Source organism: Herpailurus yagouaroundi, unplaced genomic scaffold (assembly GCF_014898765.1).
Source record: "Herpailurus yagouaroundi ecotype Mexico unplaced genomic scaffold, PumYag 186, whole genome shotgun sequence".
In the NCBI taxonomy this organism is placed as follows: domain Eukaryota; kingdom Metazoa; phylum Chordata; class Mammalia; order Carnivora; family Felidae; genus Herpailurus; species Herpailurus yagouaroundi.
In genome coordinates this window covers 20,116,957-20,144,866 of record NW_024412417.1, presented here as the reverse complement: position 1 = coordinate 20,144,866, position 27,910 = coordinate 20,116,957, and the positions used below count along the sequence as shown (strand labels likewise).

Below are 27,910 nucleotides of genomic sequence, written 5' to 3'. Positions count from 1 at the left end.
GGGTAGAGTAGGAAAAGGGTCTCTAGGCCCTTACAGGGTTCAGGACGTGGGGTTGGTGGGATTTCCTGAGGGCAGGTTTACCAGGCCCTGGTAGGGTCATCGTGGGTCTAGTATTACATTCTTCTCTCTCAAACACCTACTCTTCATACCTGTGGTATCATTGTTTATGAACTGAGGAGGAGCATCTCCAATCTCCAATTCAACTGTGAGTCCCGTGGATCTCTTCCTCCGCAGACTCTTCCCTTGTATTAATTTGCTGACGCGGATTTTGTCACTTGGTATCTTCAGGAACAAGGCAAGATTTCTAACCAGGTTATGAGAGCTATAGAAGTCATCTTCTGTAACAGCAGGCAATTGGAAAGAAACAAATATGACCGCGGTGGTGTGGATTTCAACCGGTATAGTTCCTTTAACCAAAAGGTAAAGCATCTGGTAGATTCTATCAAAGTAGTTTTCACCAAGGACAGTGGAATTCAGGTTAGGAAGGAATTGCTCTATGAAGGAAAAAAGCCAAAACAGCACAGTAAAAATCTTTATATTATCATAATAACCATATATTTAGTAGTATTTAATATTTGTTAAATTTAGGAAATTCTGAAAAAGTTCAACATTATTCTTCCATAGGAAAGTATGCATATTAAAACAGTAACACCTTTAAAAAAACACTTCTAGAACTGACATGCAAAGTTAAAGTCAACACTTTAAACAATACCGTTAATCATCATTATACATTAAATTTATTTTAAAAACAATTAGCCATAGATACAGTATAATTGAGAAATAAAATTCAATTATGAATCCAAGAGCCTATATTGTACCTGGAACACTATTTACATGTTCAGAATTTTAAAGGCTTTACCGAAGGCATTTGGTAATTTAAAAATGTAAATTTAACTTTAATAGCTATCTAGTTTATGCAGTGCTATATATCAACTCTTAAGGAGCTTTTACAACTCAGTGCTTCTATTTTTACTAAGGACAAAAGTATATAATACAAATGAAGTATATACAAAAATATCTCAGAAGGATTTTATACCAATGAAACAGGTTTACATTTCAGCCTGAAAAATCTTTGCTTAATGCAAAACAAATTCAACTTCGGAAATGACTTTTGGAAAAGTGACTGAGATTTTTATATATATAAAATGAATGAATATATATATACATATATATATATACATATACATATGTGTTTATGTATATGTGTGTGTGTGTATATATATATATATATATATGTATATATATATATATATATATTTATGGCAGAGTGTCAAAACTGTCTAAGCTAATAAATCCACTAACAGAGCCCAAAGGAATTATATAATAGTACTAGAATGAGACATGTGGCTTCTTACCACATTCATAGTGAGGCTTAATAAAAAAATAAATTAAAGTTTTAGAAAGAAGATATTTCTTATGAATGTAATAGACATTCATAGCAGTTGGTATTAAGAAGCCACTTCATTATCACTATGTATCTCTTTCAGAGCTACTAGTGTAAGTTCTAGATGCAATTTGGTTTAAACATTCTATGAATCTGAAGAATATGCTTTTATATTATAAATTGAAACTTCTCTCAAACTACATTTAGAGGTGCATACACCATTTATCTCAGGTAAGTTCCTCATGTCTTCACAGTAATGGAAGGAAGCAGAGACATACATAATGAAACATTTTGGGTAATCTAAAACAATATGTATAGATTCATAATACAGGGAAATTATTTTGCATTCTAAGTGCCAAAGGAAAAATGTTCATTTATAAACAATGCTATATCAGAAAAAAATCTTGTAAGAAGGCAGTGGTAATACTGTTTTTCAGCCCTTCAACACCTGTATAATCAATTCCCTATATTAAATAGTCCTTGTTGAGATCATTTCTATTTCCCCAACTTGAATGATAGAGTACTTGGTACCCAAAGTGTTGTTTTTCAAAAGAGTTAAAAATAATGAAATGAAGCTGCAAATATGAGTAGCTGTTTACATATAGAAAGTGATAACACAGACTCTTTTAGCTTACAAGGAGGCAATATGGCCTAATGGTTAAGTGCATGGCTTCTAGAGCTAGACTCTCTGTGTTCAAGTCCTTGCTCTGCCCTCACCATCTCTGATATTACCATGGACTGAACTGTGCCCCCCGCCCCCTGCCCAGATTCACATGTTAGAGCCCTAACCCCTAGTGTAAGGGAATTTGGAGATAGGGTAATTAGCTTGAGATGAGGGTGGAGACTTCATGATGGATTAGTGCCCTCATAAGAGGAGATCCCAACGTCTGCTGTTGCTGTGAAGACACAGTGAGTAGGCAGCCATCTGCAAGCCAGAAGGAGAGCTTTCACCAGAACCTAACCCTCCTGGCACCCTGACCTCATACTTGCAGCCTTCAGAGAAAATGAATTTGTCTTTAAGCCACCCAGTTCGTGGCATTTTGTTATGGCAGCCAGAGCTATGACAGAGACTGTGGCAAAGACACCTCCTGTTGTCTCAGTTTACTCATCTCTGCCTACCTCACAGGATTATTATTAGAATATTTAACAATGAGGTATTATATACAAAGCACTTATAATAGTGCCTGGCACACAGGAACATTTCTGGAAACATTAGCTATTCAGACTATTAGTAGAAATAGGACTTGCTCCATAGACAGTAATAGATATGTGTTATCCATTCATACTCTGAAGTCTAGGTGATGTTATGACCTACAGCATGCACTTGAGGAATTGTTAACCAACATTATGGGGCACATCTAAAAATGATAAGTAGCACATGTGGAATGGAAGGGATTGGATTTATAAGTACCTTGTTTAACAAAAAGACTTCAATGAGAAGATATAAATCCTGGCCTTGAAAATACTGATAAATGGACATTTAGCCTTTTCCCTATATTTCATTTAAATCCAGTTTATTATATTGACTTCATAGTGTTTGGTTGATGTTATACTAGCTTTCTTGGCAATATTTCTGGTGACTGCCAATTAATTTTGGCTCTGACCTCTATGAAATAGAAGTAAAGCAGAAATAGGGTAAACATTCTAAGCAAAATCTCTTCTGTATATAGGATTAACTGAACTACATGTAGAATGTAAATGTTCTCAGGGGGGCCAACGAATGTGCCTCATACACAAAATCCACATGTGTACAGATAGATAAGAGTTCCATCAGGAATAATCTTTCAGGATACATATGCTATAAATAAATACATCTTAGAATTTGGTGGACCATGGCAAAAAATATTTTCTCTTTTCATTTGTCAATGGCTAAGGAACTAGAAATATTAATAATGAGACATTACAAAGAATTTTATACATAATTAAGTACTTTATTTTTCTGAGGAAATACCTGTGTGCAGATGTCTTTTAAGTTCACAGTGTTTCTTTTTAGGGTTCCATATTGTATTTTGGGGGCAAACCAATGTATTGTTCACATAGACATCCAAACGCTGAAGTGTGTGAAAAAAAATTCCTACCATGACAGCCTGTTAAAAATAAATAACATTTTTATTTCTTAAGAAAACAAGGAAACAATATTTAGAGTTTAGCACTTAAAATGTCCTTCAACTATATATATCTTCTGTAAAATACTAAAACTAAGTTTTATGAATTGATGATAAATACTGAGTTAAAATTTGTAAATGGTCTTATATTCAACCATTCATACTGACATTAAAGCTGAACTCTTAATTGATGATTCTCAGTAGAAAAGTATAATGTAAGAAAGAATTAGTAAAGGAGTATCTCCAAAAGAAACATTTCCTTTCAAAGGTAAAAAAGTTCAATATAGGCTTTGAGCTCCAGGGGCAGGGGGATATAGGGAATTTAGCAGTGCTCTATAATGCAACCAAACAAATTTAGTTAACGCTGGAAAAAAATGCTTACCTCTGAGACAAATTTGGTAGTAAGACTAAAAAATTAGTCAACATAACTATACTCTCTGATTCAATTTTGTTCATTTTCCATGTTTATATTCTTCACATCTCATAATATCAGATGTAATCATAAAGTAAGGAGACTAGCTTTCACAAGGGCAGGGAGAAATTAATAAGGAATATAATAAGCTATACATAGTTTGGGAATCTTCTTTTGAAATTATCTTCAACATCTCAGAACATTAACAGTCACATTACTTTGCAGTTACTTTTAAAATTAAAGGGGCGCCTGGGTGGCTCAGTTGGTTGAGCGTCCGACTTCAGCTCAGGTCACGATCTCACTGTCCGTGAGTTCGAGCCCCGCGTCGGGCTCTGGGCTGATGGCTCAGAGCCTGGAGCCTGCTTCTGATTCTGTGTCTCCCTCTCTCTCTGCCCCTCCCCCGTTCATGCTCTGTCTCTCTCTGTCTCAAAAATAAATAAATCTTAAAAAAAAATTAAAAAAAAATTAAAAATACTCTCTTTCATTCAAAACTTGAATGCCTTTCTAAGCTAGGCCCTATTCTAGGAGCTGTCAAAAGTCCCTGCCCTCTTTGAGCTTACATTCTAGTGTGAGGAGAGAGACAAATAAACAGTAGAAATAATAAAATAAAATATGAAGCATGTTAGAAGGCAGTATGTGCTATGTGAAAAGGAAAGGGAGATCAGAGTATGGATAATTGGGAGAGCCAGCTGGGGAGGGGTGAACAGGCTAGGCCCATTGGGGGATTGGAGGGAGTCTGTAGAGAGGGGAAGTTAGCCACCTGGGGTAGAATGTTCCAGGCAGACTCAACATCTGGAACACAGGCCCAGGTGGTAGTAGGTAGCAGGAACATCTAGGAGTCCAGTGTGGCTGGAGGAGAAGTCAGAGGACTCTGGCCCTTGTACAAAGCCCAATGGGGAAATTATTGCAGGGCTTGGGGCAAGGAGTGACCTGGTCTGACTTATATTTTGGAGGTACCTCTGTGGCTGCTGAGGTGAGTACAGACACTAGAGCGGGCAGGGACAGAGCAGCAGCAGGAGTGGGGAGCCAACTGCCTTAATCCAGGGAAGAAATAATGGTGGCTCAAAGTGGGTGGTAGCAGTGATGGTGGTGAGAAGTGGTCACAGATTCTGGATATTTTGAAGGGAGACTCAACAGGACTTGCAGATGGACTGCATGATGAATATGACCCAAAGAAAGGAATCAAGAATGGGTCCAAGGTTTTATCTCCAGCAACTGAAAGGATGAGGTTGGTATCATCTGAGAAGAGGCAGGTGTCTCTCTTTGTTACTCCTCTGCTTTATCTTATCCACATCCCTTCTTCACATTCCTAATACTTTGGGATGTTCGAGTCTTGTACTCTGAGAAAAGAAAATCTCAACTATGAGACTATTGCTTAACCTCATACTCTTTTCCACTGACACGGTATATATATAAATGTAATCATCCCACCTGAATTCAGTTTATAGCCAAGATTTGATACGGTTGAAGATATTTAAAACAACATGCTGTGATCTCTCAGGTAAATTCCAAAGGTGTATTTCTGAAATATATAAATAGCAGCCTGGAAAAATAAATATATAATTCCACTGACCAATTCTGGATGTGCACTATTTTTATGTGAAATTTCAGGTTTGCTTGCCCATCACACAAATCGTAGGCCTCACTGTCATGCCTCAGATGTAGAGCAGAGAATCAAGTGTATATGGGGGAAGGGTGTTTGGTATGCATCTATGCTCTCAGGCTGATGAAACCTTCTGGATTGACAGGATTTTTAGTAGTATGCTGATGACCCTTGAAAATGAGCTGTAGGTCTGACAATGTTCAAGAGAACAGGGGAGGACAGAAAGTCCTTAGCATATAGAAATGTATGTCAATAAGCAACACCAATAACTCAAGAAATTATTTCTATCTCGTGTTACCTTTTTATGGTCAACATTAAGCAACATCAGTCGAAGATTCTGAGGACTGGTGCCAGTGAAGTAAACTTCATAAGATTTGTTCAGAGCCACAATGCTATGAAACAGGGACAGTCTTCTCTGGCATGTGTATCCGGCACACCAGCCATGATCCTGTGGGCCTAAAGCCACATAAGTAAACGTTCATGTTCCATATTATGAATATATTTAGTGCAAAGTCTGAAGACTAATTGTATTAAAAACAAATTGCAGTGGTCAGGTTCAGCATTTACATCCATTATCCATCCACCCATCTATCCAGTGATCTAAGCCATTTCTCAAACCTTAGCTTAAAAAAAGGAAGGCAAGAGGGGCGCATGGGTGGCTCAGTCAGTTAAGCCTCTGACTTCAGCTCAGGTCATGCTCTCATGGATCTCATGATGACAGCTCAGAGCCTGGAGCCTGCTTCAGATTCTGTGTCTCCCTTTCTCTCTGCCCCTCCCCTGCTCATGCTCTGTCTCTCTCTCTCTCTCTCTCAAAAATAAACATTAAAATTAAAAAAAAAAAAAAAAAAAAAAGGAAGGCAGGGAAGCCACTTCTCCCTACTACCCATACTTTTATACTGCACAGGGTGAAAAAAGGTAAGTTAGTGTGTTGAGTTTGCACTGGAAGGTCATTGAAGGAAAGAGGTTTCTATGAATCTCTACTTTAATAATCATATTAAAACCAAGGCCACATGGTAAGAAAGTGCTTGATCTTTTCTCCTACTTATTAAATGTGAATTCAGGTGGGGAGCCTCTTTAGTGAGAAATATGCTGTTAACCATTAATTTGTTAAAAACAGAGCTTGTACCTGGAAACCCGCCTAACCCATGGATTCATTAACTTTTTCCTTCAGTCACTCATCTTCATCAGTTAATTTGTGCATTTGACACACTCTTAAGTATGTTTTTTATGAAGTCTTTAATCTTCCTGCATTGTTATTTTAATACATTTTTTATTAAAGACTGGGATTATAAGCACCATTGGGGGGTCAACATCATTAATGATCTGAGAAATAATACTTCAATAATCCTTCTAGAAAGCCAAAAGACAGTGGAATCCAGACATTTCCAGAACAGGCATAATATGACCTTTGTAGCAAACTATTTCACTTCAGCTGGGTTATAAAATGTTGAGTGAGATACGGAATGATAAATTTTCTTGATGTATTTATTCAATAGCTTTGCTCAATTTCCTGGCTTACTTGGAATTCTAATCAATATTTATAACTGAACTTCAATCAAATTTTGAATCAGTATAAACTTCTGAATCTCATGTAGAATATGAACTTTCTCTTAGCATCCAAAATATAAATTCTACTTTTAAACAAACCTTCTTTGTGGGTTTTGAAAACAAACAGAAAGAAATTTCTATGTATTAAATGAAAAATTTAGAGTAGCAAAAGCCATATTTTAAAAATAGATGAAATTGAGTATTAAAATTTTAAAGGAAACTTTAGTGGTTTCAATAACTTTTATCTTTGGAAATTTTTTTTTCCAATCTAATGTAGTGTATCTCATGATTCCGTGATTCTTTCAATATCATCATAATTTTTGCAATGTTACTATCAATTAAGACTTCTTCAAACTGACAGTCACTTTTAAAAATTTAAATTTATTTTTGGGGTGTCTAGAAGGCTCAGTCGGTTATGCATCCTACTTCAGCTCAGATCATGATCTCACGGTTTATGGGATCGAGCCCCACATTATGTGACGCATCTGTGCTGTCAGCTTGGAGCTTGGAACCTGTTTCGGATTCTGTGTCTTCCTCTCTCTCTCGGCCCCTCCCCCACTCAAAAATAAATTGACATTAAAAAAAATTTTTTTTAATGAAAATTTAAATTTATTTTTAAGAGAAATGTCATGTCACTATTGTAAGTAGAAAGCTTGTATTGTCTTTCAGAAAAGAAAAATGTAAAAATAAATAGAATAAAATCTTTCTCCACCATTTAAAAAGAGTAATTAGAAAACATCTCCATTATTCACTGACTGGTCTAAAATTCTTTCCACAAGCTCTCTGCTTTGTTTAAAGGCAACACTTGTAACTGGGTTGATTGCAGGCCAGAGAAACCAGGCAAATTGTTGGTGCCACGGAAGTGGGGAAAGACTTGAAATCATGTAACTTTGGGACACCCCTGATTTAGCTCATTGTATTCTCTTCAACTCATTTTAAAAAATGAGTATTTTTGTGGCGTACTGGCCACTTTGTTGAATCGTGGGATATTTCAGTACATGTTTTGACACTGCCAGGGCACAGAAATCTTTCTCAGGCAGGTTACAGGCCATTTCGGCACTTAAAAGACTCTTAAGCCTTCTTAGGGACTAATCTTTGGGCCCCTGACTATTTCAGTGTAATACAATGAGTTTCTGTCCTCTGTTTTCTGCAGATGTTAGAAGTTCATCTTGGGTTTTCAAAAAGTCCTGGACTTCTGAGTTGATCTGAATTCTTATGGAGGCCACTGCCGTCCCTCTGTACTAGAGCCACCCACGACCAGAATGTAAGGAGCCTAAACTCTGGAGCTTGTCAAGATATTCTTGACAGTCAAAGGAATTAAGAAAAGAAAAAAAACCCCAAAACACATTGTTTCAAGATTAAGCCTTATAAAGATTCATGAAAATGAAAAACAAGTGGGCTGGAAATACCTGTTCTCAAGTATTCCAAATAACACATTATCTGTTGTTGTTGTTGTTGTTGTTTTTTCACACTGTCTGTTTTTTAATTTATGTAAGGCAAAATGTCTTTTTGGAGACAGGCCAATTTTTCCTTCAAATATTTATGCCACCTTATTTTTATTTTTATTAAATTTTTTTTTCAAGTTTTATTTATTTTTGGGACAGAGAGAGACAGAGCATGAACGGGGGAGGGGCAGAGAGAGAAGGAGACACGGAATCGGAAACAGGCTCCAGGCTCTGAGCCATCAGCCCAGAGCCCGACGCGGGGCTCGAACTCACGGACCGTGAGATCGTGACCTGGCTGAAGTCGGACGCTTAACCGACTGCGCCACCCAGGCGCCCCTTATGCCACCTTATTAATACAGGTATGAAGATCACTCAAGGAATAACTTTCCTCTTCTTCTGATGGTCAGTTTGCAATAACTGTCCTTGCTTTCTAATATGGGAAACTGTTTAGGTGTCAAGCATCTCTCCTGCACACATATCTTTTCTTACAAACAGAAAGTAAAGCAATCCTGATGTTTGCTAGTTTTTTTTTTTTTTAATTTTTTTTTCAACATATTTATTTATTTATTTATTTATTTGGGGACAGAGAGAGACAGAGCATGAACGGGGGAGGGGCAGGGAGAGAGGGAGACACAGAATCGGAAACAGGCTCCAGGCTCCGAGCCATCAGCCCAGAGCCCGACGCGGGGCTCGAACTCCCATACCGCGAGATCGTGACCTGGCTGAAGTCGGACGCTTAACCGACTGTGCCACCCAGGCGCCCCTGTTTGCTAGTTTTATATGTGATGTCTCCATGCATGTAATAAATAGCAAATGTTTGAGTAACTCTAATTTGTTTACACTGAATACCTACCATTAATGAGATCAACATAACCATTGCTCACTACAGCCACTGGTGAGAGTCTTCGAGTTTCTGTGTCAGAATCCAGGCTTTCAATAACCATCATTGCATATTCCATCCCATAGCACCGATAGCCCTGCCATCGTGGGATGTATTTACAGGTTGAATCTCTAATAATTCCTAGAAAAACAGATATATACATTTTAGCAAGAAAAAGCAATCTCTTTGCAAAAGCATCAATGGACTATATTTTTCATTTACGTAAGATTAGTAAGTAGAAAATATGTTATTGATTGAGTACCCCAATTAGTAAACATAAAAACATATGTACTTTGTTTCACAAACTTGAGGACTAACAGAATAATATCCAACGAACCTTTGTAAGGCGCTTTCTCAGTGACAGGAATTCTACTTCCATTTGGGAATGTGAGCATCACCTTAGGAATTCTGTAGTCTCCAATTCCAAATTGACTATTTCCATTCCATTCGTATTCTGCTTGAGGTATCACTGAACCAGAATTTCCCAGAAAGGAGCCATCCATGTCTCTGAGAAAAGATTTCCTTTTGGCATCACAAACCATGTCTACACAATCAGATGGATTCACCTTACTGTGGAGAAAAAGTGAAACAGATGAATATTTAGATTAAGTATCCTTCCCCTGTTTCTAGGGGAACACTAAATTGAGTGTTTGATAAGAGAGTATCCAGGAGTGCCTGGGTGGCTCAGTTGGTTGAGCGTCCGACTTTGGCTCAGGTCATGATCTCACAGCTCGTTAGTTTGAGCCCCGTGTTGGGCTCTATGCTGACATTTCAGAAAGGATTCAAAGTAGGACCAAGTAGCATATATAATTAGTATTGTAATGAGGTCTGCTTTTCCATTCTGTTGGTATTATTATTAATTCATTGGAATTTCAAAAGTACAAGTTATACCTGTAGGATATAAAATTAGAATTCCATTTTGCTATTCCATATTTTGTTGGGAAGATTTCATCTTTCTACATTGCTCACAGTGTACTAACACTGTCCCATCAAGCAGGTGAACAGTTACTCTGTTGTGCAGGACATACAAAATCCCTGTGCTGGCAGGGAAGTCTTTATTATTTTTCCCTTCCTACTTTTTTTTCATGGGTCTTTAACATTTATAAGTATCCTATGCTTAGTATAAAATAATGCAAATACTTAATAAAAGTTCGGTCTCCTTCACTTTCCTATCTCAGGCTCTTAGGCCATTACCAATTGCAGATTAGTATATATTCCTATAGACTTTTATTTATGTAGATAGAAACAGATATACTTGGATTATAATTGTTATGCTATATATTTCAGTAACCATTATGTAAATACCCAAACTGTAAGAGATGAAATACTATAAAGTCATTCATTATGCAGTTCAACCATACATGGCATTCTGCCTTCAACTTGAGCTACCTGGAGTGTTGATTGTTAGCTGCTTCTAATAGTAAAATAGGAGCTTAATTTGCAAAATACTGCACATTGCATAGTATACATGGTATATTGTGTAGTTACACTATGTCGTGCTACATAGTATGGGGAAATACATCTTATTCCAGAGTTATAACAACAAAATAATAATGGAAAGCTCAGATCTATTAGATAGTGTTTAGCATCTTGCTCCCTTTTTGCTGTAAGGGGGACATGTGGGGTAAGTTACTATACTATACTACTGTACTATAACAGTTTTGGAGATGACTTGAATACATAGTTCATGTGTTCTCTGTATTCAAGTATGAGAAGAGTGCTTTTGTGAGCAAGTCTGTGGGAAGAGTACCCAGTGGCACACTTATATTATGGATTAGGGCTCTGTCTTTACTTCATATTGCAAAGAAACAGAGGCTGAAATGTAGATTTTTGTTCAAATGATTTATTGAAGGAGTACCATCAAAAAAGAAGGAGAGAAGCCACATAGGGCAAGGGAAAGAAAACAAGGTAACTGTGGTCTGTGGACTAGTTTCAATCTTATCTCAGGGGTACCTCTGGATCATTAACTGTACTGAGAGTTGCTTCCACCTGGAGATAAGGAGGCTGCCCTTTTGAACTCCTGTATCAACTAGTCATTTTCCATGGATTGCAAAGAGGTGGTGTTAGGGAGGGTTTTAGCCCCCCAAGGCTATTCCTGTTTGGCTAACAGCAATTTTCTGGAAAAGTGGGCAACTGTAGGTTATTATTGGCCAACATTTAAAGCACTAGGGGCCTTGTAAAGGGGATCTGAGAGAACATCAATAGCATCCTAATAAAAGCACAGAGCTCAAAAACTATTTTAAAATGTATTTTCTTCATGACCTAGTTATTAAAATTATATATTGCATCTGAAAGATTCAATGATAACTAAACAGGAGCTAATAATCTTCTAGTGGGGGGAGGCTCTATTGAGCCAAAAAATACTACAGTTCAATAATTAATTATTAAATGAAGAGGTGTGCAGTTATCATCAAAACAAAATTAGATGATAAGCACCTGGGTGGCTCAGTCTTTGGAGCATCTGACTCTTGATTTCAGCTCAGGTCATGAAAGTGTTGTGGAATCAAGCCCTGTGTCAGGCTCCATGCTCAGCATGGAAATTAAGATTAAGTGCTTAAGATTCTCTCTCCCCCTCTGCCCCTCTCCCCAACTCGTGTGTTCTCTCTAAAATAAAATTAAAAATTAAAAATTAAAAAAAAACCCACAAAATCAGATGAAGTCAAACTATTTATGAAACACTGCATTTCTCTGAAGAGATGTCTATCTAATTAGCAGTATTCTTTGTCTTCTTCCTATACTGAAAATGGTCAAAGATCTCTCATAAAATATTTCTTTCCTCCAATCTTGTCTTACATCTAAATTCCTGATTTGCATCTCCTACAAAGTGTAGCAGTTATTGGCTATCTTCTTGTAAGATTTAGAATCTAAGTGGCTCAGCTTCTAGAAATAGTCTGACACTGACTTTTGTGATTAAAAAGTCACTGTGCTAAGCTTTTGCATATTCTCAGTCACAGTGATTATAATGACTGACATTTAATTTCAAAGTGCATGATGGAGTGAACATGATAAGATATTTGGAAAGTAATGGGAAACAAAAGAGGTAAGGAAAAGGGAAGAAATGATAGAGATGTCTCTCATTCCTAATGATTATTTATGGAGAGATATTAATGTACAACACGCTCCTAACCTGGTCTCAATATTTTATGTTGAATGATGGTATTATCATGCATGGAAAAAACAGAGTGAGAAAATATACACATCAAAGCCTACTTTTTCAATTTAACTGAAAATACAGATGCATTAGCCTTAATTTTCATGATGCTGATTAAAATTTTATAGAAATTAATATTTACTTTAATATAGCAACTTTCTCAGATCTATGATGGGGGAAAAAGACAAGGCAAAGCTATAAATACAGGAAAGAAAAAAACTGGGATTTCATATATTATACCTTATATCAGGCCTGTGTATGAATATTTTTGATTGTTCAGTGGTATCAACCAGCTGTATGTTCTTCACATGGATGGGATGCTGTAAATCTTCATTTAAAGGGTTAGTAATGAATATCACATTAGTTTCACCTGAACAAACATTCTTAAATCCAACAAATGTTGAACCTAAAACATAAATGACAAAAAAATAATAAATAATTTTCTATGAAGAAAGTAATAGAATCAGTTTCATTTCATGTACATTCCAGCAAATGCATCATTTAACACCGCCTTGAACAGGGAGCTCTTTCCTTATGTGGTAGCTAGTCCACCACTAGTTATGTTAGATTGTTGCCTCCCTATATCAATACCATTGAATAGTCCTCTCATATTTTCTCTGAGCTTTGATATGTGATTTGCTGTGACTAATGGGACAAGCGCAACTGTGATATAAGTAGATCTGAAAAGTCTTGTGTATTAGGGCTCGCTCTCTTTTGGTGTTCTTGGGGAATCTTGTGATTTCCAGAATGTGAATGAGACTAGGAGAAATGTGGCCCAATTACTCTGGTCAAAGACCAGCCCAACCATTAGCAAGCACCAACCACCAGACATGGAAGTGAGACTGTCCTAGACAACTACTCCCTATCCATCCTGTAAACTGCTGGCAGCCTATGGAATAATCCGAGATGAGACCAGCAGACAACTATCAGCTGAACAGAGCCCAAACTGCCAATCCACAGAATTATGAGCTAATAAATGGTTGTTTAAAGACTCTAAATTTGGGTGGTAATTTGTTATGCAGCAAAGACTAACGGACACATTGTTTTTGGGTTTGTTTTTTTTTTGCCTTATTTCATATATTGTGTGACCAGAAGATAACATTTATTGAATCCAAAACTTAATCTCCATTGTACTTAAAATCCAATAACTCAAAAATAGAAGGAAAAAAAAAGGTGACTCCATAATTCTTAAATCAGTTACGTGCTATCTACTACTCTTCCTGATACTTTTTTCTAAGATGATATTGTATATACATGAATATGAGCCTGTAGATGAATATTAATGAAGTACCAAAGTAGTGGATACTGTTTGTAAGATGTATAGATCTGCCTTCCTGGCCCAGTGCACTGCCCCTTAGTTCCTGTGTTGGCTGCTAACTACTCACAGCTTCCCCCTTCTCTGGAGAATTGCCTTTGATCAGATCAAATGACAGCTCTGTCTCTTAAGAGATTATGCACTCCTAGCACCACCACCAAAAGGTTACCATGCCTGATTGGCAAGTGATACAGAAGGCTCCCTTGCCTCAAGAGGGGGAAACTAAGTGGTACAGCTCACACTGCACAGCCCTGCGAGGTTTCAAGAAGGAGCTAGACTCCAGCTGGGACCATATCCTTGCTTACTCCTTCCTCTGCCCTGTCCTACTTCCCTCACTCCCTTTCTTGTGAATGTGCATCATTAATAAACCACCTGCACAAGAATCCTATCTCTGGCTTTACTTTTAGACCACCTGATTTAGACAGCTGGAACCATAAGTGGTCCTGGGATAAATAGTGTAATGATGCAATGATGAATCTAGTTCACTTGCTGTCTAGATGGGAATGAGGACACTCTTACTGGTGGTAGGTGTAGTATTGACAGTCTCTGGAATGCTGTAACAGTGCAATTGTTAAGATTTCACCTGTGGTGAACTGGGATAATACCTAAGTGGAAAGAATTGCTCTGGCTTGTACAGTAACTTTGGCATTTGAGTGGAAGAGGGGAAATAGTAATTACAAGGAAACTAGAAGTAGTCAACTGTTGACCCTCACTGATGCTTTGAAGAAAGAAAATGTAAGTTGTGGTGATCAATCACAAATTCAAAGCAAACCTCAGGATCTAATCACAAAACCAGCAGAACGTTCCTAGAAGGTGGAATTTCAGACTGGCAAGTCTCCTACTTCAAAGTCATGGCTCTCATAGAAAAGAAATGGAACCCTGAGTTAGGATGGGAATATAGAAGAAGATGAACTTGAACCTTGCAACTCTGGGTTCCCCTTGAATGTCCAGATCTGTGTAAGTGGTCCACTTCTTCCTTATTAGAGTTTAGCTGCCCTGCCCTACTTGTTTGAAATCCTGACAAGACTTCAAAAGAGGTAGTTGTTGGGGCGCCTGGGTGGCGCAGTCGGTTAAGCGTCCGACTTCAGCCAGGTCACGATCTCACGGTCCGTGAGTTCGAGCCCCGCGTCGGGCTCTGGGCTGATGGCTCAGAGCCTGGAGCTTGTTTCTGATTCTGTGTCTCCCTCTCTCTCTGCCCCTCCCCCGTTCATGCTCTGTCTCTCTCTGTCCCAAAAATAAATAAATGTTGAAAAAAAAAAAAAAAGAGGTAGTTGTTTATAAGGAAAATCTTGCCTTTTTCAGGACCTGTCTCTGCCTCCCCTTCTAGAAAACAGAGCGGTAAGCCTGGTCAAGTCTCAACATGGCCTCACTGGGGAAGCACTAAGCATGCTATGGGATGAGAGGAGTTATATACCAAAGGAACTGCAAAAGCTGAGTAACATGTACTGGCAGTAATTAGAAGTATATATTGGAGAGTAAACTGTGATGGTGTTAGATCAGGGGTAAAGAATATAAAGCTAGACAAGGGAGAGTGTCAATATGGATGAGGGTATTCTCCCATGTTGCTGCCATGGCTTTTCCAAGTTTGGGAAAAATAATGTTCCACCTTAAATGAAGTAGAATTGTAAGAACTGTCATGTCAGACTGTAGAAGAAGGATTCAAAAGATTCTGAGCAATGGGCAATATTGGAATCACTCTATTATATAAGGCCTGTGCATTTCAGCTCAAACTGGGGATGGCCTTGAAAGAGTACGGTGTGGGTGGATTCTGCTATGGGATAGAAATTTGGGTAGTACACAGGGTGATCCACTTCGTGTGAAGAGTGGAGTGGTCTGAGGTAAGGATAAACATGGACTACAGGCAGTGGTAAATGACACAGCTAGTTAGGGGCCTGGAAGGAATAAGACTGGATGATTGGGTAAAAGGAAGCCTGAGGGAAAAGCAAGGGTATGGGTCAATGGGAGTAAGCATATAAATGATCACAAAGCAGTATCAACTATGGAAGAAGCACTGAAGAAATAAGTGAACAGAATAATATAGCCAGTAGATGTTACTATGCTCTTAGGTTTTATAAGCTTAAATTTCTTCAGTTCTAAAGAGAGATAATAATATATAACCCTACTTACATAAAAGGGCTTTTGTAATTGATAGAAACTAATTAATGTTAAATCACTATACCAGTGTTATTTCTGTTGTTTTAGAAGGTAAAATAAATGGGACTTCTTTAACATATACAAATTTGTCAGGGGACCATTCTTCAAATTGACTGATAATCTGATTTCTTTGCTTCTCATACTGAGCAGATTCATATATAAGTTTACTTAAATCATTATTATTTTTTACTTACAGTGAAACATTATGAGATATATTCTACATACTCTTTATAGAACTTGATTAAGTAGATTTTTCAAGACTATGTTTAAACTTGCCTGAGATATCCAAAAGGCCACTAATGGCATTGTAACTCATGATCCCTGCATGGGGCTTCCGGGGTGCCATGTTATGTGCTGAAGCAAAGGTAGGCCAGCAAATCCCACTTCTCCCACCTGTTATAAAAGAAAGAAAGTTAATAAAATTCAAATGCATTCATATGAACACCAAAATTAAATTTCTAAAATTTTCACCTGATGGAGGTCTGGTGCTCCGATGGGCAGCAGAAAGTTCGATATTTGGATCATCGTTAGTTAGGACATCAGAGCAATTAAATCCAGGGCTACTTCCAACAATTAATGAGCTCTATTAAAAAAATTCAAACAGTACAGCTTAAATAATAGCTTTCCTCAATAAAAAAATTATAATGGGTAATTCTAAATTCCACTGTAGCAAAACACAGCCTTTCAGTTTGAGGAATGGATTATTCATAAAACCAAGATGAAAGGATGTGATTTTATGCCCTGAATAGAATTACAGTCAAATTGGAAGGGGGAAGACAGGCAGGTAAATTGTTATATATAATGACATATTTCTATGACAAAAATATGCCCAGGGAAAAAGTAGAAACAAAAAGAGGAGAAAGTGTCAATACTATCTAAGCAAATTCAGGAAAGGTTTCACAAAGGAAATGAAAATTTAACTGTGGCAATATTAGCAGGTGGCAAGCAAGAAGGGGTGAGGAGAATATGGAGGAGAGGGAAGGATACAGCATTTCCTGGCAGAAGACAATGAGAACAAGGGGAGGATGTTTGGACTAGCCAAGCTATGAAGTCATAGAGATCATTCTTTAAAAAAAATTTTTTTTAACATTTATTTATTTTTGAGAGAGAGAGAGTGTCTGTGAATGGGGGAGGGACAGAGAGATAGAGAGAGACATAGAATCTGAAGCAAGCTCCAGGCTCTGAGCTCAGTGCAGAGGCCAACATGGGGCTTGAACCCACAAACCATGAGATCATAACCTGAGCCAAAGTCAGATGCTTAACCAACTGAGCCACCCAGGTGCCCCATCAAGGAGATTGTTCTTATTGGAACTTCAAAATGTTCACCTTTTCTTCTTATTGTGGTTGTATTCATTTCTTACCTTAATTTGCACTGTTTTACTGGAAATTTTGTGAGATACAGCAGCTGGTGTGTAAATCATTGAAAAAATGGCCATTCCATTGTCAACCAGAGTCACATTATAGATATGCATACTCTCTGTGGTCTGTAAAACAACTTGTAGGTCACATAGCACAAAATACAATCATAAAACAAGATAAACAAGCACTATATTGGATCACATTTACCTGAAAATAAATTCCATAATCCCAGCATGTCCAAATGGTAAATCCTTGTATAAGAGAACATCCAGGAAGGCCGTCTTGGTTCATATAAATACCATATAAACCTCCATGCGCTTCATTGTCAAACCACTTTTCCATGGGATTAGACTGACCTTGGAAGGAAATATGAAAACAGAGAATATTATAAGTCGTGTCCTAGAGCTTTATGAACAGTACAGGTTAAATTTTTTAAAAATTAAATACAATAAAACCCTGGATTGCGATTAACTTGTTCTGCAAGTGTTCTGCAAGTGTTCTGTAAACATTTCTAATAAATTTTAACTTGATAAATGAGTGATGTTTTGCAATATGAGTAGTACGTGATGCCAAATGTCACGTGATTACGACTTAGCCCATGGTTCTTGAAATTTGCTTTGATATACAGGTCCTTTGGATTACAAGCATGTTTCTGGAATGAATTATGCTTGCAAACCAAGGTTTTACTATACATAATTCTTATGCAAATTTAAACATGATGATCAAATATTTTTATGGCTTGGCCATTTATGGCTTACTCTACTCAGTATTTAATCTTATTTAATTTGTCCCTTTACCAGTAGAACGATTGCATACTCATTTGCAAAAGTTTGGTTTAGTTGCTAGCACACTGAATTTACTATATCTGACTAAACCAAACAGGAATTTCATGAGAAAGTACATGAAGTTTGGATTCAAAGAAGGCTAATTTTGAAACACAAGTGATACCACTTGCTGTTTATAAAATGCTTCCCCTACACACCTTTTTGTTGCTGGTTCCTTCCGGTCACCCCATTTTCAAGTTAAGTGTCACTTCTTAGGAGGCTTTCTCTTGACTATCTGATTCAAAGTAGCACCTCGGTTTCTCCACATGGCAATTAAAATTATTTTATTATTACTTATTCATGAATTGTCCATCTCCTCTGTCCTATTAGAATGTAAGCTTCATGAGAGAATACACTGTGTCTGTCTACCTCATTGATCACTGTATTCCCAGAGTCTAGAGGGTAATGCAGAGATAGGTGCTTATTTAACTACCTGTTGAATTAATGTATGTATGACCTTGGAAACATTGTTTAACCTTTTAGAACCTCAGTTTCTTCATATATAAAAACTTTGGGGGTACCTGGGTGGCTCAGTCAGTTGAGTGTTCATCTGACTCCTGATTTTGATTCAGGCCATGATCTCATGGTTTGTGAGATTAAGCCCCACGTTGGACTCTGAACCAATAGTGCAGAGCCTACTTGGGATTCTCTCTCTTTCTCTCTGCCTCTTCTTTCTCCAAATAAATAAATGAACTTAAAAAACATGTTTTAATGCCTAATTGAGAGTAGTTTCAAACTGAAATTAAATAACCCACATAAAGTGCCTCAATAAACGGATGCTATACTCATTATTAATATATAAGATAATTATGGGGCACCTGGGTGGCTCTGTCGGTCGAGTGTCTGACTTTGGCTCAGGTCATGAGCTCACAGTTCATGGGTTAGAGCCCCATGCTGGGCTCTGTGCTGACAGCTCAGAGCCTGGACACTGTTTTGGATTCTGTGTCTCCCTCTCTCCCTGCCCCTCCCCGGCTTGTGCTCTATTTCTCTCTCAAAAATAAACAAACATTGGGGCGCCTGGGTGGCGCAGTCGGTTAAGCGTCCGACCTCAGCCAGGTCACGATCTCGTGGTCCGTGAGTTCGAGCCCCGCGTCAGGCTCTGGGCTGATGGCTCAGAGCCTGGAGCCAGTTTCCGATTCTGTGTTTCCCTCTCTCTTTGCCCCTCCCCCGTTCATGCTCTGGCTCTCTCTGTCCCCCCCCCCAAAAATAAACGTTGAAAAAAAAATAAACAAACATTAAAAAAATTTGTTTTAAATATATAGGATAATTGAGGTGGATATTTATGAAACTTTATTTATGTCCAAATCAGATCAGCAACCTTAATAACTCCCTTCCAACCATGCATACATACATTGAAGGATGCCCTATATACAGCAGCATCACCTCCTGAACTTTACTTAGTACCAGTTCTCTTGTCCAAATCTCCTGGTGTTTGACTTCCTCCTATCTTCTATTGACTTTCCTTTCCTCCTAATGCTTTGGGATTGACATTTTACTTATCAACTGCCTGGATTCTGTTTTGTTTTCTCCATAAGAAGCTGTTCACATGTCTCTCCCTTGGTCCCACGCAGTGTTGCCCCTGGGACCCAGTGTGGGTCAGGGTTCCCCTCCCCACCTCCTGGCCTCTCACTGTGGGCCTCTTGGTGCCAGCCTCCCACTTGCCTGGGAGGTGGACTGGATAGGTTGGTGTCCCATTCCATGAACATAAATCTTCAATTCCTCAGTGATGTCTCCTATTTCAATTTCTCTAAATCCCAAACTTCCTTGTAAACACTCTCAATTATTTAGGAATATCACTAATTAAATATTCATAAATATTTAATTAGTTGGTGAAACACACATATTAGTAAATGTTCATATTCACAGGTCATATTTTGACTTAAAAAAATCCAGGACTACTTCAAAGAAGTTGCAGAAGAACTACATATTGTAAAATTTTAGTCAAAGAAAACCTTTAAGTTGTTGGGAATTAAAATATATAATAAGAGCATATAATAAGGAATTTGTTGGAAGTTGTTTTATTCCTTCAAAATGTATTTTGCATAAGAATAATATTAGCTTAAGCCCAATAATTTTTGAATTTACAGAAAAAATACTGACTCAAACAATCTTAAAAACAACCATACTGAGATATAAAAACCAGATGTACAAGGGATATAAAGTATTCAGAGAAAGTCCCATTTCCCCTAAGTTTCTTAAGAGGTGAACCCTGAAATTCTAGTATTTATTTTATTTTGATCTGATAATTCATTTAACTAAGTGAAAAACCAAAAGGTTATAAAAAATTATACAATAATAAGTCACCAGTCACCCTGATCCTACTCACCTTGTTTTTTGTTTGTTTGTTTGTTTGTTTTCACACTTTGTGTCTCTTTAAACACAAATACCCTACATATTCATATTTTCTTACCTTTCTTCCATAAAGCATATCACAAACAAAACCATATTGTATATATATTGTTAGGCAATCTCCATTTATCACGTAAGAATATCTTTGGGGATTTCTCTCTCCATATCAGTAGATCAATATGTATCTTCTTCCTTCTTTTTGAGAGGTCCCTAGTGTTCCAATGTCTGGCTTTATAAAACTAGTCCACTGTTATTGTACACAAGGCAGGGTCCAGTTTCCTGCTAGCAGACAATGCTGTGATGAATCACCTTGTTCACAAATCATTTTCTAAGTGTTGTAGAGGCAAATGTTAGATTGCCAGAAGTGGAAATGTTGAGCCAAAGGCAAATGCTCCAATAATTTTGGCAGCTATTGCCCTGGTCCCCTTTATAGGAGTTGGTTATATTTGTCATTCAACCAGCAATGTGTAGATGTCCTAGCTTTCCTACAGCCTTGCCAAAAGAGTAGTTGTTTGGTTAATTTTGGACTTTTACTCATCTAATAGAAATGTATCCAAGAACTGTTTACGCCCTTTGACTTTTTCATGCTTGTAGGTTTAAACACAGGAAGAGTGAACATTAATTCCTCTAAAGAAGAAGCATGAAACAGTGTCATATCCCTAGAGATATGTATCTCTATGCTTGAAAGTGTTACTTTTGTGAAAGTAGTAGTGGGATGAGGCACTCACTGGTCCAACACCAGCCACATCAAGAATTGAAGTGACTGCTGGAGTTTTTCAATCATAAACATGGAAAAGTAATTATCCTTAAAAGTCTATTCCTTTTTTCTTTAGACCCAATGGTATCTTCAAATAATTTAGCTTGTTGACTTCTTTTAGTGTCCTGGAGGAGGAGATACTATATATTGAACTAACAAACAATAATTATTTCTTTCTAACCAATTTGAACACGGTATTTCCTAGTTTTAGTGGCTCTGTGCCAAAAGACTTACTTGAGCAAGGTTCACCATCAATACGGTATCCCACCCTTCCAAATCCAGCCACGACATTATTTTGTAAGACTGTATTGGTCCCTCTGTTTACCTAGCACAGTGATAAAGAAAATGCCATGGGTCAGGCTCTTATACAACTATACAAAGAGATCAAGTATCAACATATATAGGAAAACTAATTATGACTACTCTTTAGGAGGGAAAATGTGTTTCATTATTCACCCTGTCCAAATTTACATTATAAATGAAGTATTGAAATTACCTTAGGTTCTTGGTTTAAAATCATCACTAGATACTATGCCTTAGATTTCATTAGAAAACTACACGAAAGATATTTTTTTTTATTTCAGTCACAAAATCCACTGGGTATCACTCAATAATTATAAGCCAAGGGCCAAATTCAGTATTACAGTAAGGTTAGTAGGATTTTATCACTCTTTGGTTATATTATGTTACCAATTTAACTTATTAAGAAAAAAACAACTAAGGCAATTACAGTAGACCATAAGACTCAATAGAAGCACTCACTAGTTTAAATAAAATCTGCTATAATAAAAACTGGTTAGGCAGTCACTGAACAATTTTATTTTATGAGACCAAAGTGGCCAAAAATGAAATACATATAGTACAGAAGATTTAGTTTTTGCCTCTGGTGCCAGTGAAACAGCCAAAACTTCAACTATTTAAAGTATATTAAGCACTTTTATTTTTAAATGTTATGATAAGAGAACAGAGTCAAGTGAAATCCATAAAAGTAAAATTAGTGTCTTTTCTTTCAAAAGGTCCAGAAAACTTTAAAGATTTAGAACTGCCATTGGATGACATTTTCACATCTATAAATAGATGAAAGAGAACATCATCATAAATGTATATGTTTCAGGATTTTAGGTTTTACTTTAAGGTAATTGTTAATAGTTGCACAAAAACAAAACTCAATCCTTACCCCATATTCCGAAGAGAGCTATTTTTAAAATTCCTTTTGGTTCCTATGGCATAGGTAAGTAAAATAAAAACAAGAAGGAGCTTTATTGCCTCCAAACCCTTCCTCTGTACTTTCTATTTGCTTGCCTGCCTTCTCATCCTACCCCTAACAACCTACAGTGATTGAAGAAACTTTATGAGCAACAAGAAGGGTTCAGCTAAGAATACCGATTAGACTAAATAACTTTGCATAGAGAATCATAAGAGTTTTAGATGAGAAAGAGATTTTAAAGATTCTGTAGTCTGTTACTCTAATTTTCCTTACGAAGAAGAAAACTAAATTCAAAGTAGTAATATCGACAGGGCACTCAGTCAATTAACAGTAGAGAGACCCTGTACCAGAACTTCAAAGTGATAACTAATGTTGGAGAAACAAGGCAATAAGAGAATATTTAAACCACTGGACATCCACACAAAGAAAAATCCAATGGCTGTGGGAGCTTGCCACATCTTTTAAGAAAGTTTATTCTCTCCTTTCTTTAGCTTATTTTATTAGTTCACCAATCTTTAAGGAAGAAATAGTTTTCAGTATTTTGAGAATTACAGTTTCTACAGAATTTATAATCTTCAGTGAAGAAATTACAAATTATAATTTTGTATACCTTCGTATAACTATAAATCTGATCACTCTACCTCAATTGCTGCATGCCAGAGAGTTGAACTTAAATCCTTTCTGTTTTGATAGGTTCCCGGCCAAACTGAAAGTGCCACCAAGTTTCCTCGAACTCTGTTGGCATCCCCCCATATTCTTATTCCTGCAAAAAATTAATAAAATCCCCTCAAATACATAAAAATTTGCAATGAGTCCTATGGGGAATGTCTTTCATGTTTCCATGAAATTCATTTTCTAGTTTGAGCCTGACAAATCAACCTCCTAAATTCTAGAGTACACCTTTTGAACTCTACCTCTTTAATAGACTACCTGCATTAAAATCTTCTGGGGTGCCTATTAAATATGTGGGTTGACAGGCTCTGCCTCAGATTTTACCAAACACATCAATTTTATACACATTAATGAGTTTGTATTATGCTTTATACTGATATTCAAGAAAGGATAACCCCCTAAAACCAAGTCCAATTTTAAAAAAATAGTAACCTTTATTTGTGAATAATCTTTTTGATTGATATGTGAGGAGTATTTTAAGAGTCATAGTAATTTAAACTATTGGTGATTAGATGATTCACACGATATCATGGTCTGGTAAATAATTCTAGAGTTGTACTACTATGGCTATGATAGCCATAGCCACATGCAACTACTTAAATATAAAGTAAGTACAATTCAAGTTAAGTGCAATTAGAGGTGCCTGGGTGGCTCAGTCAGTTGAGCATGTGACTCTCGATTTTGGCTGGGATCGTGATCCCGGGATCATGGAGTGAGTTCCATGACAGGCTCCACGCCTGCTTGGAATTCTCCCTCTGCCCTCTCCCCGACTCGCACTCTCTCTCTCTCACTATAAAAAAAAAAAAAAAGTACAATTAAAATTAAAAATCCAGTTATTCAATCACAGTAGCCACATTTTAAGTGCTCAGTAGCCACATGTGGTTTAGTAATTACCGTATTAGCATAGATAGAGGCCATTTCCATTCTCACAAGAAGATCAATTAAACAGCATGGCTCTAGAGTCTTCAGATAAGATTGTCTCAGGAAGCATGTTATTTGGACAAAAATATTATCATACTACCTTCCCCCACTGTAAAGTGAATGATGTTGTCATCTATGTCCACTCCATCTGTTCCAAACACACCGATTGCTGGGGAAAAGCCATTATGAAAGGCACAGCCTCGAATATAAGATGAGCCATGATCTTGAATCTATGAAACATCAGGATTCAGTGAAAATTTTACAAATAAAATTAAAATATATTTGAAGAAAAAATTTGAAGTAAGTGATTTTCAGGAAATAAATGTTCATAAATAAAATACTCAATTTACTTTCCATGAAAGAAGATTATTTCCCTGTATATCTTTTAATCCTGGAAATTCCCATATGTCTTCAAATTATGATTAAAGCAAAAATGCATATTTAAATGTAGATAAAAATTCTGAAGTACTTTTCTATGCATTTATTTTCTATCATTACCTATAAAATGTTAAGGAACTAAAAGGTATTTTTCAGAATAATTTATTATATGATTAAGCAGGGACTTTTTAATTAAAAAAGGTGATGCTCTAGGCAGGGGGTTACAGTCAAATGTCTGTAGGAACCAGTCAATGAACAGGACTGGGGCTGCAACCTCAAACCTGCAACATTATTTTTCATTTCCATAAGAAACATGTTCTCTCTCATTTTTTCTTCAATCACCAGCCTTCTAAGCACATCTATTTTGACAGAGGCTTGGATATGCACACATACTTTTCACTTGAGAAATATAAGCAAACCCCGCTATGTTTAATAGAAACTATTTGGAAGTATTTTTGTTCACTGCGAAATAAAGTGGAGATATGAAATAATATCACAGATCTTTAATTCTTTCACCTTTGTGCTCCTTTTTTTCTGTGTTTTCTTTCTGCCTTTTTTTTTTTTTTTTACTGACTTTAAATGCGTGACGTGGGTAAATCAAATGCTACGAGTCTAAAAAAGTTGGTGCGAAATGTATCTAAGGAAGTTACATTAGATCATAGTTTTAGCAATTCTAAGATATGGCATTTTTAGTAAAGTTAAATGAAAATCAAATCAAAATCAAAATGTTTCATTTTGAATATACACAAAAATTCAAGTACAAACCTGTTCTAAGTTAAGAAATGTTACTGCATATCTTGGATCTGTGCTATCCCTGAAGCCTTCTTGACCACAGTGATAAAATTCCACATTGCTTATCCTTGCATTTCCTGGCAGGGTAGGGAAGAAAGAGTTACATTTTTTTTTCTTGAAATAATAAAATTTGTGTTTTTGTAAGCTATAAGAATTGTAATTTTCCAAATAACAAATTTGTTTTTAACTTTTTCATTGAAATTTCATTTGTTCTTCTTTGTTCCTTTAATCTAAATAAGGCAGTATTTCCGGACTTTTTTTCACTGCCCTCCACAAGGGCCTTTTTGGACTTTTTTCTAATAGCCTCCCCTCCCCATGAAATTTCGATACCTCAGATATACTATATATCTGTTAATATATGGTGGCTCTTTGGGGGCCACAAACCATTGCTCATCTAAGTTTTTTTGTCCTGTAAGAGCCATTTTTCATCCCCTTGGTAGTGATATTGTCCCTTTTGAGGATGCATGACATAAAGCACAAGATATAATTTACCCAACAGTTCAATTTTGATGCTCTAAAGATATTTTAAGGGCATTATCTTTACATAATCCCTTCCAGAATAAGCATTGTAAGTATCTGCTCATCAGTTTGTCATAAGTACCACTGAGGTGACAAGAGGCAATTTCATAGATTAGTAATAACAGCAATAGCATTCCATGAGAGATTACTCTGCCAAGTGCTGCACTAAGGGCTTGAAAGGCAATTTGTGGTTTAATTCAAATCCTATGAGTTAGGAAGTTTTATTATTCTTATATTCGATATAAGAAAATAGAGCCACAGAGGATCATGGCTCGTAAGCAACAGTAGAGGATATTTCCTGTTTCAAAAACTGATATTTAATAAAATGCAGTGGAGAAGAGTTACTTTGTACTGCAAGGGAGAAGCCTGTCTCAAAACCCATGAGCCAGCAATTGAATGTACGATGAAGAACATAAGCATAAGCTAGAGACAGAGAAGAAATGGTTACTACAGATCATCTGGGCCTATAAAAGCCACAGATGTGTATAACATCACAAAACAATTTATAGGAGCAAGGAAAAGTTGTCATGAGAATTGGATCCATCATGGATTTGAAGTGAGGCAGGTGTGGATTAGTATCCATGGTCAGAGCAATTTCATCCCTCTAATAATCTATTTATCTGTCTTTAAAAGGGGACAATATTTATGCATAGCACTATGGGGATTAAATGAGATAATATATGTTAAATGCTTAGCACAGTGCCTGGAATATTGTGCCATGATCATTACTGTTATCATCAGTTAAGCTCCTGTTGACAGATTATAGCCAACAGGTAGAAGCTATACTGGGATGACTTCTTGCTCAGTATAAAAGCTTTCTAAAATTAGAACTGTTGCAAAACATAATAGGCAGAATTATGAACAAGTGAAGACCTGCTAAACATTTCAAGTCAAGAATAAATGAGTGAATCCTGGAACCCAGATTGTGGGATCGAAATATCAGTTTCCAAATAAAAGAATCAGCATTACTTGGAGGAATGACTTAGTCTCAGGCTCGGAAGAACAAAACAAAAGACATGCGTTTGTCATATCAGAAACTGAAGAAGCTAACGAAACCTAAATCAAAAGGACTTAGGCATCAACATGAAAATGTTTTGAAGGTCAGTGATGGGGCATTTTCATTTGTCAATGGCAACTGGGCATTTGTAATATCAGTAAGATTAACAATCACAATCCATATATGGATTAGAAAACACCAAATATGTTTAAAGCCACAGAGCTCATGACACTAATAACAAACAAAAAATAAAGATGCTTTGTCACCTTTGGAAAATGGTTGGGCACCAACTTACTACTTCAGAACTAGGTAATAATAGGAAAGAATCAGGCATTTTTCCTACACTTCGTATATAAACTATTTCTCAGGGTAGTCAAATAGTTGTCTGGGGAAGCTTCTCTTTACAGAAATATTCTAGATTACAAATAAGAAGGGAGTGGTAGAATTAAAATATCACCACTTTAAACCTCAGTGATTTAACAGATCCAGGCAATGATCATTAATAGCTGCTAACTTCACAAAAGAAGCTTATCAGACACAAACGGAATAATCATACATTACATGTCTACTTAGTGGAAAAGTACACCGTCAACCATGAAGAATTCTTTCCTAAAAATTGGGTCTGAGTATGACCAATTTTTTAGCTCTAAACTACCTATGATAGAAAATACAAAGGATACAGGAACAAGTGAAGTTCTAGGGATGAATTACTAAATTCTAGACTGTTGGAAATACTACTGAACAAGTGATCTAGGTTCTTTTGTACATAAACTGCAAGAAGAGATACATGAATCAGATATTTAAAAATCACAGGGGCGCCTGGGTGGCTCAGTCGGTTAAGTGTCCGACTTCAGCTCAGGTCATGATCTCACGGTCTGTGAGTTCGAGCCCCGTGTCGGGCTCTGTGCCGACAGCTCAGAGCCTGGAGCCTGTTTCAGATTCTGTGTCTCCCTCTCTCTCTGACCCTCCCCCGTTCATATTCTGTCTCTCTCTCTGTCTCAAAAATAAATAAATGTTTAAAAAAATTATAAAATTCACAACCAATTGCAGCATGGTCTTATTTAGATCCTGATTTGAACAAAGGGAATGCAAGAGGAAGGAAGGAAGGAAGGAAGGAAGGAAGGAAGGAAGGAAGGAA

At 36.9% G+C, this 27,910-nt stretch overlaps 1 protein-coding gene across 2 annotated transcripts in view; it reads right to left on the bottom strand.

Annotated features, from left to right (window-relative positions):
- The window catches only part of PKHD1L1 (PKHD1 like 1), a 162,011-nt gene that overhangs the window by 13,394 nt on the left and 120,707 nt on the right, over positions 1-27,910 (bottom strand). For both annotated transcript variants that reach the window (XM_040494266.1, XM_040494267.1), the window contains exons 60-73: positions 25,230-25,333; positions 24,187-24,316; positions 23,135-23,256; positions 21,521-21,611; positions 17,564-17,712; positions 17,359-17,481; positions 16,469-16,580; positions 16,274-16,390; positions 12,769-12,934; positions 9,715-9,947; positions 9,351-9,518; positions 5,803-5,960; positions 3,336-3,471; positions 150-494 (exon numbers count right to left, since the gene is read on the bottom strand). In XM_040494266.1, coding sequence (XP_040350200.1) covers positions 150-494; positions 3,336-3,471; positions 5,803-5,960; positions 9,351-9,518; positions 9,715-9,947; positions 12,769-12,934; positions 16,274-16,390; positions 16,469-16,580; positions 17,359-17,481; positions 17,564-17,712; positions 21,521-21,611; positions 23,135-23,256; positions 24,187-24,316; positions 25,230-25,333 — 2,154 coding nt within the window. The remainder of the gene's footprint in view (positions 1-149; positions 495-3,335; positions 3,472-5,802; positions 5,961-9,350; positions 9,519-9,714; positions 9,948-12,768; positions 12,935-16,273; positions 16,391-16,468; positions 16,581-17,358; positions 17,482-17,563; positions 17,713-21,520; positions 21,612-23,134; positions 23,257-24,186; positions 24,317-25,229; positions 25,334-27,910) is intronic.